Raw genomic sequence first — 24971 nt, forward strand, 5'->3', positions numbered from 1 at the left:
ATATAATATCTGTTTCTTTTTATGATAAAAATAACATCTTTATTTTTGCGATGGAGCAATGATGGTTATTAAGTTTTAGTTCAAGTATCATTAATTATCGTTCCCCTTCTTCCAAAGGATTTCAATTAGCTGTCTTCTAACCCCTGAAAAAAAAAAAAAAACCTAGATTAATGGTTGGAATTAACATTTTAAAATCTGGGCTGAATTTACTGGTTAATTCAATGATTATTCAATTTGGAATTTAACTCATAACTTAATTAAATTTTAACTTACTTGATCAAAATTTAAATAAGATTTCATTTAATTATTTTTATAATTTTTAAAAATAATATCTGAATCACTCCACCAAAGCCGGAATTTTCCATTCCTTTGACCTTGGTTTTTCCAAACAACCCTCTCGCGATGCCAACAATAGAGACATGTTTTGTGATTTTTGGGGTGGTTAGGACGCCTCTTTTGTGCTGCTGGCTTCGGATATCAAATGCTTGCAAGCAACCATCAAATGATTTGAACCTTGAAACTTTATAGAAATCTCACTGTATCCAAATAACTCTTTCACGAGATGTCAATGAAAACCATCCCCATCGTAATGATTTCTGCGGTTATGCCCTATATATATAATGTTTTCGCAGAGAAAAACTCAAAAAATAAAAATAAAAAGGGCAGAACAACATGAAAAATTAATGTCTTGTGATCAGTGCATGCTCATGTAGTTAAGCAATTCTTTCAAAGAAACAATAACCCCGAGCAATATTTCAATTTAATTAAGACTTGAAATTAATAATTGAATTTAACTTTTCATAATTTAGGAAGATTAACTGCATGCAAGAGACAATGGTAGCTTTTGTCTTCTTAGTAATTTAACTGCGTCGTCCTTGTCAAAGGCACGCGTTGTGAAAGACAACCAGAAGACAACGATTTATTTAACTTTTGGATAAAATTCCTTCTAGAGATGCTCCACGTCTAGGGTTTGTGGTGGTGTAAAGACCAAGCAAGCAAACACTGGTTGGAGAAAACAAACCCACCTACACACATAGTTGAGAGGTCACTTGATAAACATTAATTGATGGGTCAAGCTTTGTTTAAAGTTTGTTGGAGAAAAGTAGAAGAACGATAAGCTTGACAAATACTGGTACTGTCTTCGTCAATGTTTGTTTCACAGCTTCCAACTGTTTCTGTCTCTTCCATTCATGTCCATTTTTATCTTGTATGTCTGGTTAGAGGGTCTCTTTCTTGGTGCTTTGGGGTTGCGGGAAACTCTCAGGAATGTTTTTAGCAGGAGTTGGCGCGCGCGCGCGCGCGCGCGTATTCATTTTTCCATGGCTGATACCTGAGAGAAGGAGAGATGGGTTTCCGCCCCCCACCCCCTCTCTCCTTTTCATCCTTCTCTTGATTTATCAGCACTAGCTAGAAAAGGAGTTTCCACCTTGGAAAGCATTAGCGCCATTGAAAAGACATGAGCCATCCAATCGTTTTCTATGCAATACAGATTACTTGAACAGTAAAATGACATCATTAATTCCTTCAATCAATAATAGCCAGTGGTGTGATGGTATCCACAGTCCACATGCTGCCTCTTCCATATTGGTGCAGGGTCTCTGTCGACAATTAAAACTTTGGACAAAGTTTTTAACAGAAATTTAGGCACGCAACAACAGAACTATTCCTTTTCAACTCCCACATCTCCATCTTAATTATGCAAAGTCTAGTCACATAAATGGTTTGGTTTGGTTTGGTTTGATCCGTGGCCCAGTTCTTGTGGCATTTTAATGAAATTAACTCTCGACTTAAGTTACTTTATTGTAAGCACCGTGGACGGACTTTCATTGCCGATGCAGGTTTGATTTTTTATTTCTTCTTTTTCTGTGAACAACAATTTAATACATGAAAAGCACCCACCCTCAATTAGAATTTAAAAAGAAATCATGATTAATAAATCTACAGTAAATATACGTTCTACAGGCACTGTTTTTTTTTTTTTTTATGCGCTGGCTAAAGAAATGGCTTATTGCATATAAACCTAGCAAGATCAAAATTATCTAAGCCATCGGAATTCGTGGGAATCCTTTACTCTACACTTGCGGCCTAAAAGATTACCATTTGGCTTTCTAGCAGTGCGGTAATTTTTACTGGGGGTACTTTTTAAAAATGTACTTGTATTTAAAAAAAAATTAAATTGTTATTTCTTTAAATATTTTTAATAATTTTAATGTGTTGATATTAAAAATAAATAAATAAAATATTTTAATATATTTTTAAATAAAAAATAGACGACAGTGTACACTAAATAAATGAAGGTGACCTAATTAGACTGACTAGGTAAGAAACTATTTGGAGTGTTTACGCAACCAATATAAAATCATCAAGATCAACTAGTATTTAATCTCAATGTCACCATCAAACATTACCAACCAAATTCCCTAATCCAAAATCGTAATCTCCGGCTTAATCTCCAATAAGTAATGTGCAAAGCAAATGTCCCCATTTGGGCCCGGACACAAAAAAACTAATCTAATCAAACCCAAACTCCAAAGTGCATTTGTGCAACTTCCACGTAAAGACTCAAATTTCAAGCAATTGTTAAGGGATTTATAAAATCACGGTGTAACGTGTTTTTTAAAATAAAGTTTTGCTTTATAATATATTAAAATATTTTAAAAAAAATTAATATTTTTTCAAATTAAAAACATTTCTGAAAAGTATGTAAAAACAAAAATAGAAATTGTGTTGAATAATTCCCGCTTATATCCTTCCCTTAACCCTAAATTTACCGTGACCACATCTTTTCCTCCGACCAAAAAATCAGAAACACGCATAACAAGTGAGAAGTGAGTCTAGGGTGTTGACTAATGACCATGGTTAACTAAACATAACCTCGGTATTCAGTACCATGGTTAGCCCTAAGAGTTAGGGCTCTGGTCCTCACTCTCTTTGAATGAGCTTTAACTGTGGTCAAATGTATCTGGTTAGGATTTGGCTCTGGTTGCCTTGATTTCAGAGCTTTGCCTAAACAAGTCACAACTTTTGACAAAAACTTTTTGTAATGCGAAGCCAAAAAAACTTGTTTTCGGGATTATCTGATTTTTAATCAAACTGTGAAAGTATTTTTTATTTATTAAATAAATTCTCTCCTTTTATTTAATAATTGAATACTCCTGTAAGAACCACAACCGTTACTTACTCATTCTTAATAATAATGAATGATGATGATGATGATGATTTTAATTAGAAAGAATTATTTTTATCAAATCTTAAGGAACTTATATTCATATTTTAAAGAAGAAAATACAAATTTAGAATGTCAAGAGAATCAGTTCAAAATTAATGAGGCTGGGCTCAAAATACTGAAATGTAAAAATGAAAAGACAACACAATAATTGCTTAGTAAAAGAAGAAAGTCCTGACCATAATAGAATTAAAAAAATAACTGTAAGAGAGAGAGAGCGTGCACTACAGGCGCAAGTAAACCAAACTGAACTGAAAGTACTTATAAACACTCTGTTGTACTAATGTTTCTATATATAAAACTGAATAAAGTAGAAAATTAGCAGATAGAGAGGGGGAAAAAAATCACGGAGATGATGATTCATTTTCACCTGAAGCTTGTCTATGGTGGTGGACTCTTGTGATCCAAAACATCATTAAAAAGCCATCTAATCTAGTTTTTCTCCTTCAAGGAATCACATAAAACAATTACCGTCTCTCTTCCCTTGGTTTTCTCTTTTGTCAAATACTTCCCTGTGAGTCTTGTCGGCAACGAAGGAAAGGAAGCTTCAACTTCACACACGCTCTCAAAACCCATTAAGAAAGTCCCTCGCTTCATACCCCCTTTACTTCCTTACTCTCTTTGCAAGGATTCTCTCCAAGATTCACAGTTCTGATCTCTACCCTTTGAAAAGCTTACGACTTTTTTGTTGCCTTATGAAGCTCAAGTTTGATGTTTGAGGCAAAGCTAAGAGACTGTATGTTATTCTTTCGTTTCATTATTGTTGAAACTTATTAGAAGACTGTTTAATGTTTTGTAAATTATCGATAGAGGACATGAGTTTTTATCAATTTCTCCAAAGTTTTTGTTTTCTTTCTTCCTCCACTTGGTCTGATTTTTTTTTTCCTGAAATTTTTCCTTGTTAAAATTTGATCCTTTTCTCATGTTTTTTTTTTCCTGTTTTGGCTTATTAAGTGTGAAAACATCATGTGATGGAAATATTATGCAGTTGCTATGTGTAATAAAGATGTCTTCTTTTTGTTCCTTTCTCATGTAATTTGATTTGTTTTTCTTTTGCAAATTTCAGGTTCTTCCCAGATTCTACAAATCCCAAAACTACAGAGTGGTCCAATGATTAGGGAATTTGCAGTTATGAATTCCCAGAAGGAAAAAATGAGAGTGGCGGAAAAATGTTTAGATTCACAATTATGGCATGCTTGTGCAGGTAGCATGGTTCAAATGCCAGCAGTTAACTCAAAAGTTTTCTACTTTCCACAGGGTCATGCAGAACATGCTCAAGGGAGTGTAGAATTTGGTCACTTCCAGATTCCTGCACTAATCCCTTGTAAGGTATCTGCTATTAAGTACATGGCAGATCCTGAAACCGATGAGGTTTATGCCAAAATTAGGCTAATCCCACTGAATAATTGCGATTTAATGCTTGGACATGGTTGTGGTGAGGATAATGATGATAGGTTGCACAGTGGGAATGAGTCTCAAGAGAAGCCTGCTTCTTTTGCTAAGACATTGACTCAATCTGATGCTAATAACGGTGGTGGTTTCTCTGTGCCACGTTATTGCGCCGAGACTATATTCCCAAGATTGGATTACACTGCTGAGCCTCCTGTGCAGACCATTCTTGCTAAGGATGTGCACGGAGAGACCTGGAAGTTTAGGCATATCTATAGAGGGACGCCTCGTCGCCATTTGTTGACTACTGGATGGAGTAATTTTGTGAACCAAAAGAAACTTGTGGCTGGGGACTCTATTGTGTTTTTGAGAGCAGAGAACGGGGACCTTTGTGTTGGAATTAGACGTGCTAAGAGAGGGATTGGTGGAAATGAATGCTCATCAGGGTGGAATTCATTTGGGGGCTATTCTGGGTTTTTTAGGGAAGATGAGAGTAAATTGATGAGGAGGAATGGCAATGAGGATATGAAGGGGAAAGTGAAGGCTGAGTCTGTTATTGAAGCTGCATCTCTTGCAGCCAATGGGCAGCCTTTTGAAGCTGTCTATTATCCAAGAGCGAGTACTCCAGAATTTTGTGTAAAGGCCTCAGCTGTGAGGAGTGCTATACAGATTCAGTGGTGTCCAGGGATGAGGTTCAAAATGGCTTTTGAGACTGAGGATTCGTCTCGGATTAGCTGGTTCATGGGAACTATATCTTCTGTTCAGGTTGCTGACCCCATCCGCTGGCCCAATTCTCCCTGGCGGCTTCTTCAGGTACTGTGAATCTCAATTTTGGATGTGGAATTTTGTACTTGTAGATCGTCAACACTCAGTGCCTTCTTTTCTTTTTCTTTTTTCCTGTTAACTGTTTGATTTAATGTTGATGTGGAGTGATGTATTTGCATGTAATTGTTGAATCTGGGCAACGAATGATGTTGTAGTTGGATCAGTGAATCTGAAAATGCTTAGTTAAAGTCCAAGATGCTAGATGTCCTGCTATTCTCACTCGTTGATAGCAGAATTGTTGTCTTTGTGGATGTCCGGCTATTTTCTTAGTTTAGTTGCTTGCAAGCGATAGGAAGAATGCAGCTAATATACCTTCATCAATAAGAGCACGTTGCAAATGTCCCGCCTTGGGCTTGAATCTCTTCATTTTGATCATTATTTTCCTGACTATATCTTCTTCTTTCATGCTGTCATTTGTCAGGTAGCATGGGATGAGCCAGATCTACTCCATAATGTAAAGCGTGTGAGCCCATGGTTGGTTGAATTGGTATCAAACATGCCAGCCATCCACCTATCACCCTTCTCACCCCCAAGAAAGAAGTTGAGACTTCCACAGCCCCTGGATTTTCCCTTACTTGGTCAAATCCCAATGCCGTCATTTACTGGCAACCCTCTTAGATCGAACAGTCCCTTATGCTGTGTCTCAGATAACATTCCTGCAGGCATACAGGGAGCCAGGCATGCTCAATTTGGACTATCTTCTTCGGATCTCCACTTCAACAAACTGCAGGCGGGACTGTTCCCGGTTGATTTTCAGCGGTTTGATCGTGCTGCCCCTCCTTCTAGAATCTCCAATAGCAACTTCGTTGGCAATACTCAAAACAGCGAGAGTATTTCTTGCTTGCTGACAATGGGAAATTCCTCACAGAGTACGAAGGGTAGTGACACAAAGACACCCCACATTTTATTGTTTGGTCAGCTTATTGTCACCGATCAGCAGAGTTCTCAAAGCTGCTCGGGTGATACAAATGCAAACAGTTCATCAGATGGACATCCAGGGAAGGCAATTTCAGATGGTTCTGGTTCTGCATCACAACAGAATGGTCCGCTGGAAAATTCTTCAGGTGGGAGGAGTCCTTGGTACAAAGATTACCGAAAAACTGATCCTGGCCTGGAGACCGGTCATTGCAAGGTGTTCATGGAATCAGAGGATGTGGGTCGAACCCTTGACCTATCAGTCCTTGGTTCATATGAAGAGCTGCACAAAAAGTTGGTTAATATGTTTGACATTGAAAGCTCAGAGATGCTGAGCAATGTGCTTTACCGGAATGCAGCTGGCGCCACCAAGCACGCTGGAGATGAACCCTTTAGGTATTTTCATTTCATATTTTTTTTCCATATTACAACATTTTTGGCTTGTTTCATCGTTATACAGTTTGTTCATAGATTGTACTTCTGATTGTTGTGCAGTGAGTTTTTGAAGACAGCTAGAAGGTTAACGATTCTTTCAGATGCAAGTAGCGACAACGTAGGAAGATAGACAACGAGGAACTTCCATCAAAATGTACAGTTCGCAAGTCTTTTGTTTTGATTGTAACATTTCACTTATTTTTGTCTATTGGGAGCTGTGGGATAAGTCCCACTTCATCCACATTTAGGACTTGTTTTCCCCTGTCTGTAGCACAAATTTAACTTTCCAAGGAAATGACTTTTATGTTAATCACCGATGCCATCCAATCCGGGCATTCGAATTTCATTTTCTCATCTCTCTTGCATCTACAAATGCAAAGCTCTTTTCCAACACATGGATCATCTTGTTGGACATGCCAAGCTTGCATGTTACAGAATGATAATACAGTTCTCCTTGGAGCCTTTTTTTTTTCTTTTTTCTTTAATGTTGCAAAGATATACATGCTGGCTTTTTTCTATAAAGTAATCGCCAGACATATTTTGGTGAAGGCAATGTATAGCGTATCGACTAGTGTTTTAAGAGATAATTAAAGGACATGTAGCCCAGTGGCAGGAGAAGGGTTCAGAATTGAATTCAGATTGTGATCTCCGTTTGATGAGGTGGTTTGCCTTTTCTTTTAATGCTTTGAGTCACCGAGTGGACTGGTAAAATAATTACAATATTCAAACCGATCTTTGTGCCGCAAATACTGAGAAAATGAACACTACTCATTGGGATTCGAGTGATCTCGTCATGCACGCATTAAAGAAAGGATTAGCTTGCGTGAACATGTACAGATTATACAAATGTTGAAAAGTTTGCAGGTAAAAAGGATCAAGGTTTTGAAGTGGGTTTTTTTTTTTAATATTACACTAGGCAGACAGAGATTCGTGAGTCAAGGAATGCCAACCCCACAGTACCTCTGCTAGCTTGCCTGTACACACGCACCAACACAAACCTCAAGCAAATCTCTATATCTCTTATAAGCTGTGAAACGAGTTTGACTAGCCGAACAATGAAAAAACTAGTCACTAGATACAAACTAAATTTACAAAGCTCGATGTGTTTCTATACATATATTTTGAAGGGCCAAATCCTGTTTCAGGGTTTTTTATTAGGAAAGGTAAAAAAAAAATCAAATAATACTTGATTGTTGCACTAAACAAGGCCTGGAAAAATCTTAGTGTTTTTATCGGAAATAATTTTTATTACTATTTTTTTCATATGAGATACATATAAAAATAAGAGAAATAACATAGGAAAATTAAAAATATATATATTTGAGTCTACGTGGAAATATTATTATTATTATTATTATTATTATAGGTTCAAATGTGATTTTCTATTTCATCGTATATCTTTTTAAACACATAAAATAAGTATTGATATTTATTTCTATAGCATTCTAAAAGCTTTCCCTCTATGATATCCACCAAGACATGAATTATCGTTGAGCTTTGAATTAAAATACGATTCTGGATGGAAATAATATTGTAATGAAATATTCCAATTTTAGTATGTATAGGTAATTAATTTGTTAAAAATTGTTTATGAGAAAAAGACCAGTAATTAAAACCAGAAGAAAACCATCTACTAAGAAACACCATCACAATATATATCATAGGAAATTAAGATGTATCCATAAGAACCTTAAAATAAAATTAAAAAAAAACAATAAAGAATTATAATAGTGTGGAAATGGTGCATGTCTTTGACATTTGTTAGCTTGTCACTCACCGATCGCAAGAAACATGCAACAGCAGACAGCAAAGATAAGAGGCAAAGACACATTCTGCATGTCTGGCGTGGGATCCATCGTATAATTATAAAGAAAAAAAAATCAAAATGTCGTTCATCACCAGATACATCATATAATTTTCGTTAATATATACAAAATAATAGATTCATTAATAGCTAATCACATGAGGCCAAGGTCAACCATTCATACAAGGTGCCGTTTTGATGGCCGAGCCTGAGCTCTTCCTGCGGATAATTCTGTGTACAACTAACAGTCAAATATTTTTTGTCAGTTGTCCAAAGTTTCAACCATAGACAATTTCTATCCCTGGCTAGGTAAAGGGGCTAACAACACCAAGTACGTACATTAATTTAACCTCTGCAAGTTAAATACGAGGTAGGCTTCAGTTTTTTCCTTTGTAATAAATTTTATATGACATATATAGTATAGATTTAGAAAAATGTTGATGACAATTTTATTTGTGTGCGTCAATACTACATAATAAATTTTATATGACAAGATCTCGCGTGCATGTTAGTGAATTTTAGATTGTATAATAATGAGATATATAGCTTCTTTTACTGAAATTGAACCTAGCTTGTTTATGTTAATTATGTACATGGGTGTGAGTTGTGATATTTTAAGGGATGGAAAAGAAAAAAAAAAAAAACATATTCCCTTAGCACTGTCTATTTTGAAACCCATTCTAAAAATTTTCAAATTTTATCTTATATTTTTATTTACATCTTTTGAACCAGAGTACTTTTTTTTTTATTCCCATTGTTCCATAATATATAGTAATGAAACTATATATTGTGAATATTTTAACATTATCGTTTAGGAAGTAAAACGATAGCTAAAAAATAATTAAGAGATAATGATATTGTTAGCTAAGGGGAGGATGATTCCGGGGTTGTTTGGAATTATGGTTGTAGTTTTTTTTTAAAAGTATTTTTTTATTTATAAATACATCAAAATAATATTTTTATTTTATTTATTAAAAATTATTTTTGACATGATATGAAAAAATTAAAAAATATTAATTTGAAAACATAAAAACAAACAAACTATTAAAAAGCAAAGTGTGAAAGGGAACAAAGCATTGAATCTGATGAGTCATGTTAGTTTCAATACATCATGTTAACGAGGCAAAGCTGTTTTGATGTTATTTTAAAGACCAAGATCCAAGAATTTCCATTGATATGGCCCGCGAGTCAACCCATGAAATCAGATTTCCGACATGGGAATTGGAAGCCTCCAAGCTGTCTTTTATTGTAAATTAATGAATGTGCGTGGTGGAGTGGAACAGAAACTTAGAACACGTAAAAATATTATTTTAACAATGAGATTTCGAACCAAGTACCAAATAACTTAAATTTGTCACCTTCTTACAACTGTCAAAAACCAAGCATTTTTTCGTCAACACAACATGTTGTGTTTTGTGAAATTGTTTCTCGGCTACGAGCTTTGAGGCCACTCTTCATCCACCGGAACCCTCTGTTAAAAAGAAGTGACTGTATATTCTGGTGCTCTGAAACTCTTGCTGTAGGTCAAACCTGATCAGGGCCGGTTCCCTCTTGGACTGTATACACACCTTACTCGGTCGAACCCCAGAAATTTAACAGGTCAACTTATAATTCCGTGTAAAACACAATTAAAACTTCCATGAGACCAGGATAGTTTATTTTTAATTTTTAGTCAAAAAAAAAAATTTTGTTTTAATTTTTTATAATTGTCAAGAGTGACGATATCTTAGATTGGAAAAAAGGAGTCAATTCATTGATCTACAAGTTAAAAGAAGTCTTGGACGAACCCTAACAGGGATTCAATGGCAGGGGTTATTCTTTTTCTTAATATGCATGGTATATGCCTTGATCACGTTTTGAGTGATGTTTTCTCTTGTAAGAGAAGAAACTTGCAAATGGAACCAAATCGGCATCCTTTTTTCTCCTATAAGAACATGACAGACAAGTAAGAAAGTTCAGGGCCTAACCACAGGATCGATAGTAGAAGGGCCCAGTAATCCCGGCCTATAAGTATTGGACCCTGGCGACTTTGGTAGACGAGATTTGGAGGCAATGTATGAAGCAGATATGGGCCGAGGGAGGGTCCCAGAGGACGTTTTTGCTGGCTCAATTTTATGGGCCTTTCGACTTCAAGGATTTCGTCTTGTTTAGCCCTTTTTAAATTATTGGGCTTCGGCCTTGTAATGCCAAGCAGAAGAATCCCGCTTTCTCTCACTCGTTTTTCAAAACCGGAAACCTGCCCTTAATCAGATTTCAAAATGTAGACCAGGCCACTAGGCCATTACAGCACAGTTTCCGAGGTAGCATTAGGGTTCATTTATTTTTGTATTTTAAAAATATTTTTTAAAAAAAATTAAATTTTATTTTATATTTTTACTTCAAATTAATATTTTTGATATTTTCAAATCAAATGTGTTGGTATCAAAAATAAATTTTACAAAACAAAAAAATATTATTTTGATATTTTTCTGAATGAAAAATACTTTAAAAAGTAACAACAACCATATTTTTAATAACCTTCTAACAAATTTTCAGGAACCTCTAAAAACATCTTTATAGTTAACCATCAAGTGGTTAAAAATTGAAGCTTTTCTAAGTCGTTAATGGACAGGAATATTCCTTGTACATGGCCACAAATGGAATCCATTTTCTTGAATGATTTATTTTTTTTAGTTGGTCGTCCAATTAGATATTTACATCATATTTAGAATCAAATCATATATATAGAATTAAATTTAATTTCACTTATAATTTGAATTCAATTGAGAACCAATTATAATTTTTATGTTTGAAATAAAATGCTAAATTATATAACTAAATGATTTTGTTTGGAATACAGGTTAAATGAATTGAATTAATAATTTTAACTATTTTATCCTTAAATTATTTTTTAAAGAAATAAAATGCTAGTAATTTATATATAGTATTAATCCCTTGTATTTTCTATAAACACCATAAACTCTTTAACAACAACTTGCAAAGCTATACTTTGTTTAGAAACCAAATATACAACACTACACTTATAATGACGTTTCTCAACATCCTCCTCCCGCTAACAATGATTTACTTTTTGATTAAAAAAGCTTTGAACTCATAAATCTCTTGAAAATTATGGACGTCAATGCCAGTTTAACTACAATTCATTGTTTACATTTAACATAATAATTTTTTTAAAACTCTTTAGATAAGTTTAAACTTTGAACTCTTGATGTTGCTGCGCAAGTCTAATTTTCGTTCCATGGAAACAAGAGCATTGCGAAGAGAATCTATCACTGGAAATCATGGGGAAAATAGAACGGAGATGGTTAAATACCAGGGGAAGAGCAAGCTTCTTCGCAAGATTGATCAGCTCGAGTCTAAATCACGCTTGTTTTGCTACCTAATCACAAACCTAAGCGACTGGTTCAAACCACAGGAAAAAGACCTTGAACGACAATCGCCCTCAGTTTCAAACCTTCACGATCCATGGGAAGAAACCTTCCGAGTAGTCTCTCGAATCATGTATGATTCATGGTGCGTGTGCAAGAAGGGTGATATACATATAAATAAATTTCATCCCTTTAAGATTACACTGATCCCAAGATGTTTTTCAAAGTTGAACAACAAATCCTAAACAAGGTATTGAAATCAGGTAAAAAATTATTCATATACAGATTGAGAATACAGGCATTCAGAGTGTATCACTGGAACCCGGCAGATACACCCAGCATGACGGCTACAAGAGAGCTCTATGTTAAACCAGGGAAACCTCTCCACCGAGTGGCAATCCATTACTGAGCCTCACTAAAACTTATTTGATCTTTTCAAAGTGTTTTTTGTACTAAAATATATTTAAATAATATTTTTTTATTTTTTAAAAATTATTTTTAAAATCAACCCATCAAAATCATCCATAACACACCAAAAATAATTAATTTTTAGCGGAAAAAAAAATTAAATTTTTTGGGCACCACGTTCCCAAACCCAAGCTGTGGTTGAAGATTCGGCGTAGGCTCTTTTGAGCCACCACCAGAGATTTCAAATTTTCTATCACCCACTAATCCATATTACGCTATGTTTAGCTTTTTATATATCTTCCTTGGTCCCTTCCCGCATGAATAAACGGATGCGAGCAAAAATAACAAAGAAAACATGCACATCAATTAAAGATCACAGAGTACTAGCTGCTCTGCAGACAACCTACAGGATGAACCTTGTAGATTTAGTTCTTAATCACTCAACACAGCACATCCAGCTAAAGCAACAGAACATATGGACTTTCATATGAAACTCTAGTGTTAACACACTCACGTAATTTCTGGAACTGTCACCAGAGAATGAAAAGGTTCCCCCACATGTTTGATACCTTAACTTCATGGCACATAGACAGTAAGAGACTGCTAATGTTTCTCCAGTTAAGTATGCACTCTAAAAAAGGAACAGAACAAAAGTCCATTGGCAATGGACATCAGGTTGCATTAAAAATCACCAGGAGTTGAATATTATGCACACCGAGCACTACATAACAGTGGTTCATAACTGAGTGCCTTAAAGGGAAGTGTATGCTTCTTCACAAGATTGATCAGCTTGCATCTGAATCATATTGCATACTCATGTAACACCTAACCACAAACCCACATGATGATTCGAACCACATAAAAAAAGGACTGAAATGAGACAATCTGCCTCAATTTCAAAACACTGACTCCTGTTAAAGAACGTCTTTGAGCAGTTCTAATGCATAAAATGGTTCATGGACCGTGTGCAAGTAGTAGTCCCAGGGGCCACCAATGATTGAAACAACATGGTACAAGCAACAATTTCATTCTTGTAATGTCTTCTTGGACAATGAAAGAGTAGAGAACACAGAAGCTTTTCATACTGACAGCCAGGTAAAGCACACATGCCATAAACAAATAAGCATAGTTGTTTTTTCAATCGACCAGTTTTTCATCCACTCAAGTTAGTATTAAGTGTTGGAAACCTAAGAATCCGAGTTATAAAACAAACACTTCACAGATAATTGAGCTTGATGTACCACAAACAGAACACACTGCAAGTTAACATGCCATGACCAGGTCTAGTCATCGCAACCTTTACATATTTCATAAGAGCATATGTGCATCAATCACAGAGCATCATGCTTATTGCAAAGAGTAGGAAATTACTAGCAAAGTAGGGGGCAGCTTCATCTTCAACAATGCCTTGCCATACTCATCGGCAGTACCTGGATCAAAAAGGAAAATCCCCAAAAAGAGACGTTGTAAGTTACCTATTTGCTTTTCACTAACTAATAAGTAACAAATATATCAAAAGAAAGAAACGAAAAGAAAGTGACTTAACCACATCGTAAGATATTCCCTCTAATACAGTCATCTATCAAAAAGCTCCATGAAATACAATGTAAGCTAGATAATGAAACAAGTAAAATAAAAAATATCTTATACGAAAAAAAACCAAAATTAGCCAACTATCACAATGGATCAAAAAATAATTCTGACTATGTGAAAGAATTGAAAGATATAGCCCTGCCGAACAAATTCACCACACAGCGGCCAACTTCAATTCGCAAGATGCAGAGCAGGAAAAAGACTGAGGCCTCATTGGCACAAGACAATACCATGCATTCATTCAAACAAATGTGATCGAAGCTTGTTTTAACAGTGTATTCCTCACTGATACATGACAAAAGTTAACTCACGAACTATACCCACGATTAACAAGTTTAATGCAATCTAACATTTCTCTATATTTACAGATGACACAAATTGCAAACCCAGTAATCAACGACCAATTTGTCTGCACACTCGAGATCAACTCCTGCAACACGGCAAGCTAAAATTCAACCGCACAAAATCCAATTACAAATAACCTAACAGCATGTACTCCTAAAGCACTAAAAAAAAGAGAGATATTTCAACCACGGCAAACAATCATAAGAAAATTCCACATAAAAAAATCAACATCAAAACCCTGGAGGCAGCCAAAAAAAAGGAAAGGAAAGACAAGAGAAAAATAAATTACATGTTTGTTTTAGTTGTAGTAGAGCTCGAGGCCCATGCCATCATGAATCTCGTAATCCCTGAGGGTAATATGGTCTTTGTAAATGGTGTACCACTTCTGGATCCGGATCTTCTCGGCCCGGGTACCGGTCTGTGCCGCCACGAGCTTCTTGAGGTCACCGATGGTGTCGTCGTCGTTGCACTTCACTCTCACTTTCTTTCCCAAACGGTCGTTCAACACCACCTCCAACATCTTGTAAAAAGACAATTACCAGACCCTAGCCCTAGAGGTTTTTTTTTTAATTTGCACAACAAGAAAGCGAGACTGGATGGAAGATGGTATTTGACGTGTTTGGCCTTTTATTTATAGGAAATTTCATTAGCCGCCTTGGGCTGATTTCCGCGCTGACTGGAAAACGATGTCGTTTATTTATGAATTTTAACCGCCTCTAATTCTCATGTCGGGCCGGGCCGGGGAGTGCTTTGTGTAATTGTAAATTTGATCTCTTTAGTGGGCTTTAGTTGTGGTTTTTCAACGCCGAGTCTTGGAACTGGGCTCTTAACTTCTTTTTATTTTGTTATTCTGATCGGTGGTGAAAAAATAGATGTCATGTGAAAGAATGAACAAAAAGTAAGATGTTATTACAGTATGTTGATTTTTTTTAATATAGTGTAAATATAATATTTTTTATATATGCAATATAGTGGGGAAAAAATTATTTAATAAAATCAATTATATTTTAATATATTCGATATTAATATAGTTATTTATTAATAGTAGCTAACTAATACAATTCCAACCAAAACTTATTTTTTTAATTAAAATATATTAAAGAGACTTTTAGCTCTTTTGATAGTAACAACTCTTTAACTTAGAAATGTTATTTTAGATCTTCAATGTAGCTCTCTCATTGGAACTATAAAAATGAGGGATGGAAACCAGAAAAATTTCTCCTTTTCTTTCTGCTACTCTCTTTGAGATGCCCTAGCAGTTAGTCACATATCACTAGGATATTATCTATTTAATTGGTGTTTTATGCATATAATTTTTTATAGCTAAAAAAATAAATATTCATGCTTTTTTAGCATCTTGTTATATAAAAGTTTGAAGATATAAATAAAATAATTCTTTGTGCATCTAGTTAAATAAATTAAGAATTATTTGTATCAATAAATGAAAAAATAATGACAATGATAACTAAATACAAAACTAGAAAAATCAAAAAATAAATGTAAATCAATATTTTTTATTTCACAGCATGATACATATACTTGATTATATTTAATGATTTTATTATAAAAAAATATTTTTTTTTAATTAGGAGAAAAAAAAAATTAATACGAATATGAAATCGATAAAATAAAATTAAAGGGTTAACAAAATATATAATGTAATGTTGTACATGCTTTTAAAAAAATATTATCATTTTATGTAAAAACCAAATAATATGTGTCTAGGGAATAAATTGAAAAGTCTAGAAATAGATATTGACGGGTTGCATGCTTGGGTCAATGACATGTCGTTTGCTTCCTCCTGGATCTCATGCATTGTTGTGGTTGAGAAAAGGTTTGTGTTTTTTTTAAAAAAAACCCATTTTACAATTCATTTTTTTTTATCTATAACACTCACGAAACAAATCTAAATACCTTTAAAAAACCTTTATAGAATTTCAAACAACTTAGAAATTCAAAATCAACTTGAAAATAAAAAAAAAAATCCAAACTCGAATATACCATCTCGTGCAAAGTTAAGGTCAAATAATAAATGTGATAAATTCTTATCATCAAATAGAACTTGTTGACATTAAAATCATTATTTTTATTAATAAAAAATGATGTTAAACGATATTTTTTCTATTATTTTTACTAATAAAAATCAATGTTAAACGACATTTTTTTCTTCTAGCTCTAGAATCCCACCACTCTTCTTCTTGTTTTTCTAGCCAATAACTAGAAAACAAATGAAATGAAGTTTCAGATTAAATTGATTTTTCAAAAAATTAAAGGAACGGGAATTTATAATTGAAAAGGTACGAAAACCAAAATGAACTAGCTGCGCCATTTTTAAAATCGCCAACCATTTACTCATCTTTTTTTTCACTTTAACCCCCTTTCCTTCATTTTTTTTTTCCCATGCTCGATAAATTTAAAGCAACTGGGTTTAGTTTTGCCCCAGAAGGATGCAGCTAGTAAAAAAACGTTCATAGATCAAAAATAAAAAATAAAAGAAAAAATTGCCACAACAAGTCCATGGTGAAACGTGTCTACGATTACAGTGTTTCTCCCTCGTGGATTTGAGTTTTTTTATAACATGGTTATAAAACTTTTATTGGCTGGAGGAGTCCATTTTAGAGTTTTATTTTAAACCATATTTCTTGTAACTAAAAAAAGATAATTACGATTTTTTTTTAGATTAAATAATTCCATTCATAAGTTAACTTGAAGAATTCATGATTTATTCTTTGTTTGGACACATAGTTTAAACCGTATTCCCTAAAAATTCAACTTTTTTTTGTTAAAAATTAAAATTTTTTGCATGTTTTGAATCATTTTAATACACCGATTTTAAAAATAATTTTAAAAATAAAAAAATATTATTTTAATGCATTTAAATACAAAAAACATTTTGAAAAATAACTACAACTATATTTCCAGGCAGATTTTACTTAACCATGCTGAACGTGAATATATAACAAGGTTTATCTAGAAAAATTAACTAGATAAAATTAAAAGATTATCAGATCATCTAGAAAAAATCATGAATCCTTGCTATATATTCTTTGAATATATAGCAAGGATTCATGTATATCATCACAGGAAATTTTATTTTTACATGAACGTGGAAGCAGTGTATTTATATTATATAACAAGATAGATTGCATAGATCTTTTGACGTGTCATAAGATTATAATGATCATTTAAATAAATAAAATATATGCATACATTAAATTAAATACATTCAGAATCATACATGGTAACTGATAAAAAAAACAAAATATTAATATGTTTATTTAACTCGTCTTGTTGCATATAAAAAATTTTGTTTATAACTCGAAAGAATTAATGTGTATATGTTATCAATATTTTTTTATATTAATTAAAAAATATAATTATAAATCAAAAAGTTGATAATTATATATAATAAAATACAATAAAAATTACATATATTTATAAAAACATGTAAATTCTTGAGCTAGATTTTGACGTGACAGAAAAGTGAAACAATGTTTCAATTGTTAGAGTGAAACAACATTTTCTAAGTTTTTGTATATTTTTTTTCTAAAAAAAATATAAAGAAAAAAATTATAAAATAAACTACAAAATAATAAAGATAAAAACAAAATGAATGATATAAATAAGTTAAGTGTAGAGTAATAAATATTCAAAGTATAAAAAATAAAAAAATAATTTTTTTCAAAAAGAGCACAAGGAAAAAAAAGAAGGAAAAACTAAAAAAATATTTTTAAAAAATGAAGACAGGAAAAAAAATGATAAATAGGCTATTTGTAAAATAATAAAAATGCAAAATATAAAGGAAAAAAACACAAGAAAAACTTGTTGTAAAAAAATAACCCTAAAAATTATAATTTTGCTACCATAGAAAAATCAGCAAAAATTTTAATTACACCATTTCTATAAGAGAACACCGTTTTTTCTGGGTACATGTAAAATAATATATATAATTTTTGGAATCACTATTTTTTTCATTTGACAAACTCTTGTCAATGACCATCGAAATGTGTTTGACATCGTATTTTTAAAATTTAAAATTTATTTTTATATTTTTGAATTATTTTAATATAATAATATCAAAAATAATTTTTTTTAAAATAAAAAATATATTTTTAAATAAAAAATATATTTTTAAATAAAAAATATTTTAAAAAATAATTACTACCAGATTAGCCGTCACCAAAACATTTATGCTTCAACACCCGTTTTGTGCGTTTACAAAGGATATCAATTCTTCTTAAAGGTCCCAATTAAAAATTTATTAAACTAGAGTGGTGTTTTCGCAAACCTACCCACCAAAAAATACACCCGACAACAGAGGGGATACAACTCGAATATACTAGAGGACTAGCACGTGACATCTCTTCACTGGCAAGTGGTAACAAAACTCCTCCGCAGCCAACACGTGTGAAAGCTAGGCTGCGAGCATCCGCGGGATTTAAAAATCCCATACAGCACCTATTATTTTCATAATTTTCATAACTCTACCCGCTATCTCTTAACCACCATATCGGCGTCGCCGTCAGTAACCGTCAAATAAAATGGCAGGTACGTTGAATTGAATTCCACTTCTTTGATCGAATTCAAGTAATTACAGAAACAGAATAGAATTTTATATAACCTAATCTTGACGTTATCAGCATAGTGACCAAGCTGAATACATTTTTTTTAACTAATTATTATAGCAATTTAATTTAATTTTTTGTTTTGAAATTTTTTGGGTTGTGGTGGGTGCAGCGATTGTTGTAAATGTAATTGTAGCAAAGAATAGGCAGTCGGGGACCAATGAATACTACTCCTACCAAAGTGGTCGGGACTGTTGTTCCGCGGCGGCGGCCCCTTATAACCACCACCGCAACTTGCTTCCCTTTCATGGAGGGAAGAATTTATTGGCATGGAGGAGTGGCATATCTTCCATGCATTTACCAAAATACCAGACTGCTTTTGTTAAACGACCACCTATTTACTACTGCAATGGTCTGTTCTAGACTCTCATTTTTTCCAGGTTGATTGATAATTGCATTTTAAAACACTCGTTCTCTATGTATCAGTACGCTTTGGGTTTTCTGTTTGCGATGAACACAGATTTGGTTGCCATAACAACTCTAATTTCGCAAAAAAATTTAACTTTTTTGCAGCTGCTTCATCTACGACCGCGGTGCCATATCTCGATAAGGTTGATTTTATGAAGCTTCAAAATGGCAGGTGAGGATTTTCTGTGGTTATAGGTATAATCCAGAATTATTTGGCAGCAGGAATTATTTATTTTCTGTTTGGGTTTCAAAAGTGTTGCCCTTTCTTTCATGGATGTCCCAACAATCCTATCAACTGAAAGTCAACGCATGATTGAAAAAATAATCACCCAGAATTACCTGTGATTTATGCTTGGAAGTTGGAACTAAGCTAATGTTAGCGTTGATTGTAAGTGGTGTAACTCCGAGGTCGTGTTTCTTTTATTCCCCAATGGGAACATAGTGATATTCGAGGTGTGGCTGTTCCTGGGGTCGAGGGAGAACCTGTTACCCTCACCGAACCAGTTACGGAAGCAATAGCAGCAGCCTTTTCTGCCTGGTTATCGGAAAAGAAAAAAATTGATGCATCCAAACCTCTGAAGGTGTCTGTAGGTCACGATTCCCGCATATCTGCACAGGTGTTGCAGGTAGCTCTTTTTCCTGTTGTGCATAAATCTTTTGGCTATCTGAAACCATCTGCAAACAACTTTTAAGTCCTTCGCCGCCCCCTCCCTCATTTCTGGTTGATCAACTGTTCTGTGAGTCTTTTCAAGCTCGTATAATGCTCGTGTCATCAGCATACTGACACATGGTTGTATTGGTTTGGCCGCTGGACCATCAATTAGACAATTAGTAGGTAACTGATGGTCCTACTAAGAGGACCGCTTTTTCTTCTGATCTGATCTATCAAGTTACTTTGTTTTGGCTTGGAAATTGATGTTTAGTTGTTTACACTTTTCACTATTGACCATGTCTCTCTTCTTTTCCTGTGAAAAATTGTAGCAACTAACTTTACCAGTTTTATCAAAAATGCCATTCAAACTCAAAGGAATATAATCATTTGGAAAAATTGCTACTCTCAATACATCTACTGTGCAGTGTTAGAGCTTTTATGTCATGGAATTTCCTCATCTACTAATATCATAAATAACTGAGGTTTAATCTTTAACTTCCAGGATGCAGTTACTCGAGGTGTTGCCAGCGCAGGCCTGGATGTTGTTCAATATGGGTGGGTTTATGATTTCTCATCTTGGTTTGATTTTCTAACAATTGTATACATCTCACCGTCCATACCCTTCTTTTAGATATTTTAAACTCAAATGTTATTGGGCCAAAAATCTCCAGCTAGTGGCCATTAAAATTTCATGGTTGAAGTGTTCTCTCTTTGGCTGGATCTTGTGATGACCTTTTCAGGGAAGACAACTTATATGACACTTTCTCCTCTTGGAAGATCATGAAGGATCTCAGCAAAAATTGTGGGTTTCTACACAAGTTAAAAAATGGTTGTTTTTTCTATGATGTGTACTTTCCACTGATTGAATGTATGATCCAGTGACCTCATGAGATCAATGGATCAGTGGCTGAGAAATGGTTTAACCGTCGTTCCTTCATGATTTGTTCTTAACTTTTGTAGCATCTTACCTTTTGCAGATTGGCATCCACCCCTGCAATGTTTAATAGCACACTAACCGAAGATGAGGCATTTTTATGTCCAGTTGATGGGGCTATAATGATAACAGGTAACTGGTTGATTTTCTGTTAGATCATGTTGGCCTACTATAATCGTGGGATTTGGAAATGGTGCCTCATAATGGTTGCCACTTTCATTGCTTGAACTTTTGTGTAAACACTGCTTTACTTTAGATCATCTTAGTAGACTTTCTGACTAGCTTGCATCTAATCAAATTTTTGGTTCATGTTATTGTGCAAATAGCTAGTCATCTTCCTTACAACAGGAACGGGTTCAAATTCTTCACAAATGCTGGAGGGCTTGGGAAGGCTGACATTAAAAACATTTTAGAGCGCGCTGTGGACATATATAATAGTTTTACAGATGAAGGTTTAATGAAATCAAAAAGGAAAGCTTCTGAATCCTTAAAAAGAGTTGATTACATGACTCTGTATACATCTGATCTTGTAAAGGCAGTCCGCAAAGCTGCAGGAAATATAGGTAAATGCTCCAAAACAGTTGTCATAATAAATTGTATTCAGGGATTAATTTCTGTTACCCATGGTTTGATACGCGAATGTGTGAATTTGGGTATGCTACTATCATAGTCCATTAAATATTTTCATTTTGCTCCATTAGGAGACCCCCCGGACATTGGTCTGCATAATAGGTAGTAGCCTGTCTTCCTCTAACCCTACCTACTCATTTTAGGATTTGAACCTAATTCTAAAAATCCCAAGTTTAATCACTGGGTTGGTCCTTGGGAGTCTTTTGTTTGTAAAAAATATTTTGCATTTTTATGGAGATGTTTTACATGGGGTATTTACTTCAATGTTACTAGTACTTGTTTTATTGAGTTTTTACATGTTAAGGTGGTGTGATCCCATTTGCTAGTTGTTGATTTGAAATTGTTGAACTTTTAGAGAAGCCACTGGAGGGATTCCATATTGTTGTTGATGCGGGAAATGGAGCAGGAGGATTTTTTGCTGTAAGTCATATTGTGATTTATTTGGCTTTCTTTTGTTTATATAAAACTTGATTGTACTTGACTGTAGCAAAATCTATACTTGATGTACCTTTAATGCTTCCAAGTAATAAACTTTCTGAACACCACTGCCTCCACCAGCACTTAACCAAGTTTCTTAAATTTTCGTTGTCCAGACTGGGGAGACACAATCAACAACATATCTGCAGTTATTTTGCTAAAGAACTTCCTTCCATTTCTATCACTCAACCATTTCATCACCTTGTCTTCTATTATGTTAATGTTTCAAATGTATTTTCAGGAAAAAGTTCTTCAGCCTCTGGGAGCTATCACTTCTGGCAGCCAGTTCTTGGAACCAGATGGTAATGTTGATATTAGAAATTTTCTATGACTTTTGCTATGTGTTTTCTCTACATGCTAAAGTAGTTTTTCAAAATAGGTATGTTTCCAAATCATATCCCTAATCCAGAGGACAAGACAGCGATGAAAGCTATCACCCAGGCAGTCCTTGAGAACAAGGCTGATTTGGGGATCATATTTGATACTGATGTTGATAGGTGTTCATCATCCCAATCTATGCAATCATATAGCACATTCATGTATCAGTTCTTTTTAATGTATAATCATTTCTTGTAGATCTGCTGTTGTGGATTCCACTGCTCGTGAGTTCAACCGGAATCGGCTGATCGCCTTGATGTCTGCCATTGTTCTAGAGGAAGTAAGATCTTCCTACTTCAGTTGTCTCAAGTGCCACCGTTAAAGCACATGACTTCTGTTCCATTGCTCTTTTCCTCTTAAATTCATTACCAATTTGGCCCGCTCTGTTTTCCATTTAGCATCCAGGAACGACTATTGTTACAGACAGTGTGACTTCCGATGGCCTTACTACATTTATTGAAAATAAACTTGGTATGCAGAAAACCAAAATGGCATATTGTTTATTCCCTGTATATGAATGTGCTTATAACCTGCCAGTCTTTTTTAGGGGGAAAGCACCATCGATTCAAAAGAGGCTATAAAAATGTCATCGATGAGGCTGTTCGTTTGGTAAGTTGAGATTCTGATTTGTCTTTTACTTGCTGAGTTTTGGGACAGCTTACAGAAGCAAGAAACCAAATAGGGAAATTTGCATATGCAAGCTTGATCCGTGTGCCCTGTATTGGGGTAGATTGTTGAACTAGTAATAATGCTGGCTGGATGAAATTTCTAATCAAATGGGATTTGATTTTGGTATTTCTGAATGTTGGATGCAAATCAATATGAAAGTTGCCTTGAGGAAATTGTCATTGAATGATAAACCTTATATACAATGTGACTGAATTTGTTTAGGGGTATTTTCTATTTGCTTTTTGTGTGAAATGCAAATCAATATGAAGGTTGGATGCAAATCATTTTGAGCTCCTCATCATATGTTGTGTAGGATCTTGTTGTCTATAATTTAGAATTTTAATGACTTTTCCTTTGTTGATTTTTTTATTTAACATCTTTCAACGCCAAACATTTCTTGTTCCCTCTTTGGTATTAGGGGGCTTCAGTGCTATTATATCACAATTTGGATGATCTACTTTTCTGTAGCTCTTGCTTTTATGAATTCTCAAACAAATGCAATGACATTGCTCACAGAACTCTCTTGGTGAGGACTCACATCTGGCTATTGAAACCAGTGGCCATGGAGCTCTCAAGGAAAACCACTGGCTTGATGATGGAGCATACCTCATGGTAGGCATTATATGAAACAGTGCAAGGGTCAAGCATTTTTAGCTTATTGCATTATCAATTTATCAACTTTCTTGTTTACCATTTTCTGTTTATACATGCAGGTTAAAGTTCTGAATAAACTGGCTTCAGCGAGAGCTTCTGGTATTGCTGGAGGCAGCAAAGTTTTGACTGACCTGGTAGAGGGTCTGCAGGAACCGAGAGTTGCTGTGGAATTGAGACTGAAAATTGATCAGAATCATCCAGATCTTAAAGGAGGGTATGGTTCTCTGTCTGGTCTGTCACATTTTTATATTATTTTGCTGTAGTATAACTGATCACTTAGAACATCCAGATCTTTCCGAGAATATGGAGAGGCAGTGCTGAAACTTTTGGAGAACCATGTAGAGTCAGATCCAAAGCTTCAGAAAGCTCCTGTTAATTATGAAGGGGTGAGTTTGACACAGATAAATATTATGTAGGCTGCATTAGTACATTGTGACTTCAGTGGTTTGATGGCTAGTGCCATGCTCTCGAGACATCACAATAAATTTTCTCCCATCCTTGTTCCCTTTTTCCTTAACTTAAACAGGTTCGAGTTTCTGGTTTTGGTGGGTGGTTCCTTCTTAGACTCTCACTTCATGATCCTGTTCTTCCCCTTAACATTGAGGTATAAAATTTGCTTTCAGTTTCTGCATGAACTGCCATTATTATCTCAATATATAGCAACTAAAAGTAATGGTGTCTTCAGGCATCTAGCCATGAAGATGCGGTGAAGCTCGGACTTGCTGTGGCTTCCGCTGTCAAGAAGTTCCCTGCTTTGGATACTTCTGCCTTGGATAAATTTCTCCAAACATCATGAGTTGAGTTTTGAGTTGCGGCCCTTTCAGTTTCCATGCGCAATCCCTGTTTGTTGAATTCGGCATCCCTCAAGTGTGGCTTATTGGCAGTAAAGCCAGGGTGCTCTGGAGAGTTCTTCTCGTTAAATCTGATTTTGCTGATGAATATAGAATGCCAAGCTCCACATGTTGTGTAAGAACCAAAAGTATCCACGTTTAAATTTGTAGAGATACTAATTACAGAATAAACGAACAATAACAATAAATAGCATTATGTGCTTGAGTCTGTCAATAACAATAAATTGCAGTTTTACTATCCAAGTTCATATGCTTTTCCTCAATTATGTTCTGTTGGCCGGCTACGCACTACCTCAATTAGTAACAATGGTCTCTCTCTCAATATTTTTCCTTTCGTCTACTGGATGGGATCATACCATGTTTGTTTCTGTAAAGTTTTGGGAGC

General features: G+C 34.5%; 3 protein-coding genes across 5 annotated transcripts; 2 read left to right on the forward strand and 1 right to left on the reverse strand.

The window, feature by feature from the left end:
- The first annotated feature begins 3516 nt into the window (after positions 1-3516).
- Positions 3517-7144, forward strand: LOC133697486 (auxin response factor 18-like). Its single transcript, XM_062120073.1, has 4 exons — positions 3517-3962; positions 4293-5428; positions 5862-6751; positions 6851-7144. Exons 1-4 carry the CDS (start codon positions 3938-3940, stop codon positions 6918-6920), a joined length of 2121 nt encoding a protein of 706 aa, XP_061976057.1. The 5' UTR covers positions 3517-3937; the 3' UTR covers positions 6921-7144.
- A 6426-nt stretch (positions 7145-13570) lies between these two features.
- On the reverse strand, positions 13571-14924 carry LOC133695665 (ubiquitin-like protein 5). The gene is made up of 2 exons (XM_062117587.1): positions 14598-14924; positions 13571-13800 (listed from the first exon to the last, which is right to left on the reverse strand). Exon 1 carries the CDS (start codon positions 14826-14828, stop codon positions 14607-14609), a length of 222 nt encoding a protein of 73 aa, XP_061973571.1. The 5' UTR covers positions 14829-14924; the 3' UTR covers positions 13571-13800; positions 14598-14606.
- A 3773-nt stretch (positions 14925-18697) lies between these two features.
- LOC133697223 (uncharacterized) lies at positions 18698-24829 on the forward strand. Of its 3 annotated transcripts, XM_062119659.1 has the most exons (18): positions 18698-18856; positions 19046-19285; positions 19447-19513; positions 19784-19967; positions 20496-20548; positions 20971-21059; positions 21254-21490; positions 21913-21977; positions 22276-22336; positions 22414-22531; positions 22611-22692; positions 22811-22883; positions 22960-23021; positions 23598-23693; positions 23795-23949; positions 24025-24121; positions 24262-24339; positions 24421-24829. In XM_062119659.1, the coding sequence occupies exons 1-18, from the start codon at positions 18850-18852 to the stop codon at positions 24529-24531; spliced, it is 1875 nt and encodes a 624-aa protein (XP_061975643.1). In that variant the 5' UTR covers positions 18698-18849; the 3' UTR covers positions 24532-24829. The 3 variants fall into 3 exon arrangements, with proteins under 3 accessions (XP_061975643.1, XP_061975645.1, XP_061975644.1); XM_062119661.1 differs by lacking the exon at positions 19046-19285 and having other exon boundaries at positions 18703-18856; XM_062119660.1 differs by lacking the exon at positions 18698-18856 and having other exon boundaries at positions 19183-19313.
- The last annotated feature ends 142 nt before the right edge of the window (positions 24830-24971 follow it).

This window comes from Populus nigra, chromosome 6, assembly GCF_951802175.1.
Source record: "Populus nigra chromosome 6, ddPopNigr1.1, whole genome shotgun sequence".
NCBI classification, from domain to species: Eukaryota; Viridiplantae; Streptophyta; class Magnoliopsida; order Malpighiales; family Salicaceae; genus Populus; species Populus nigra.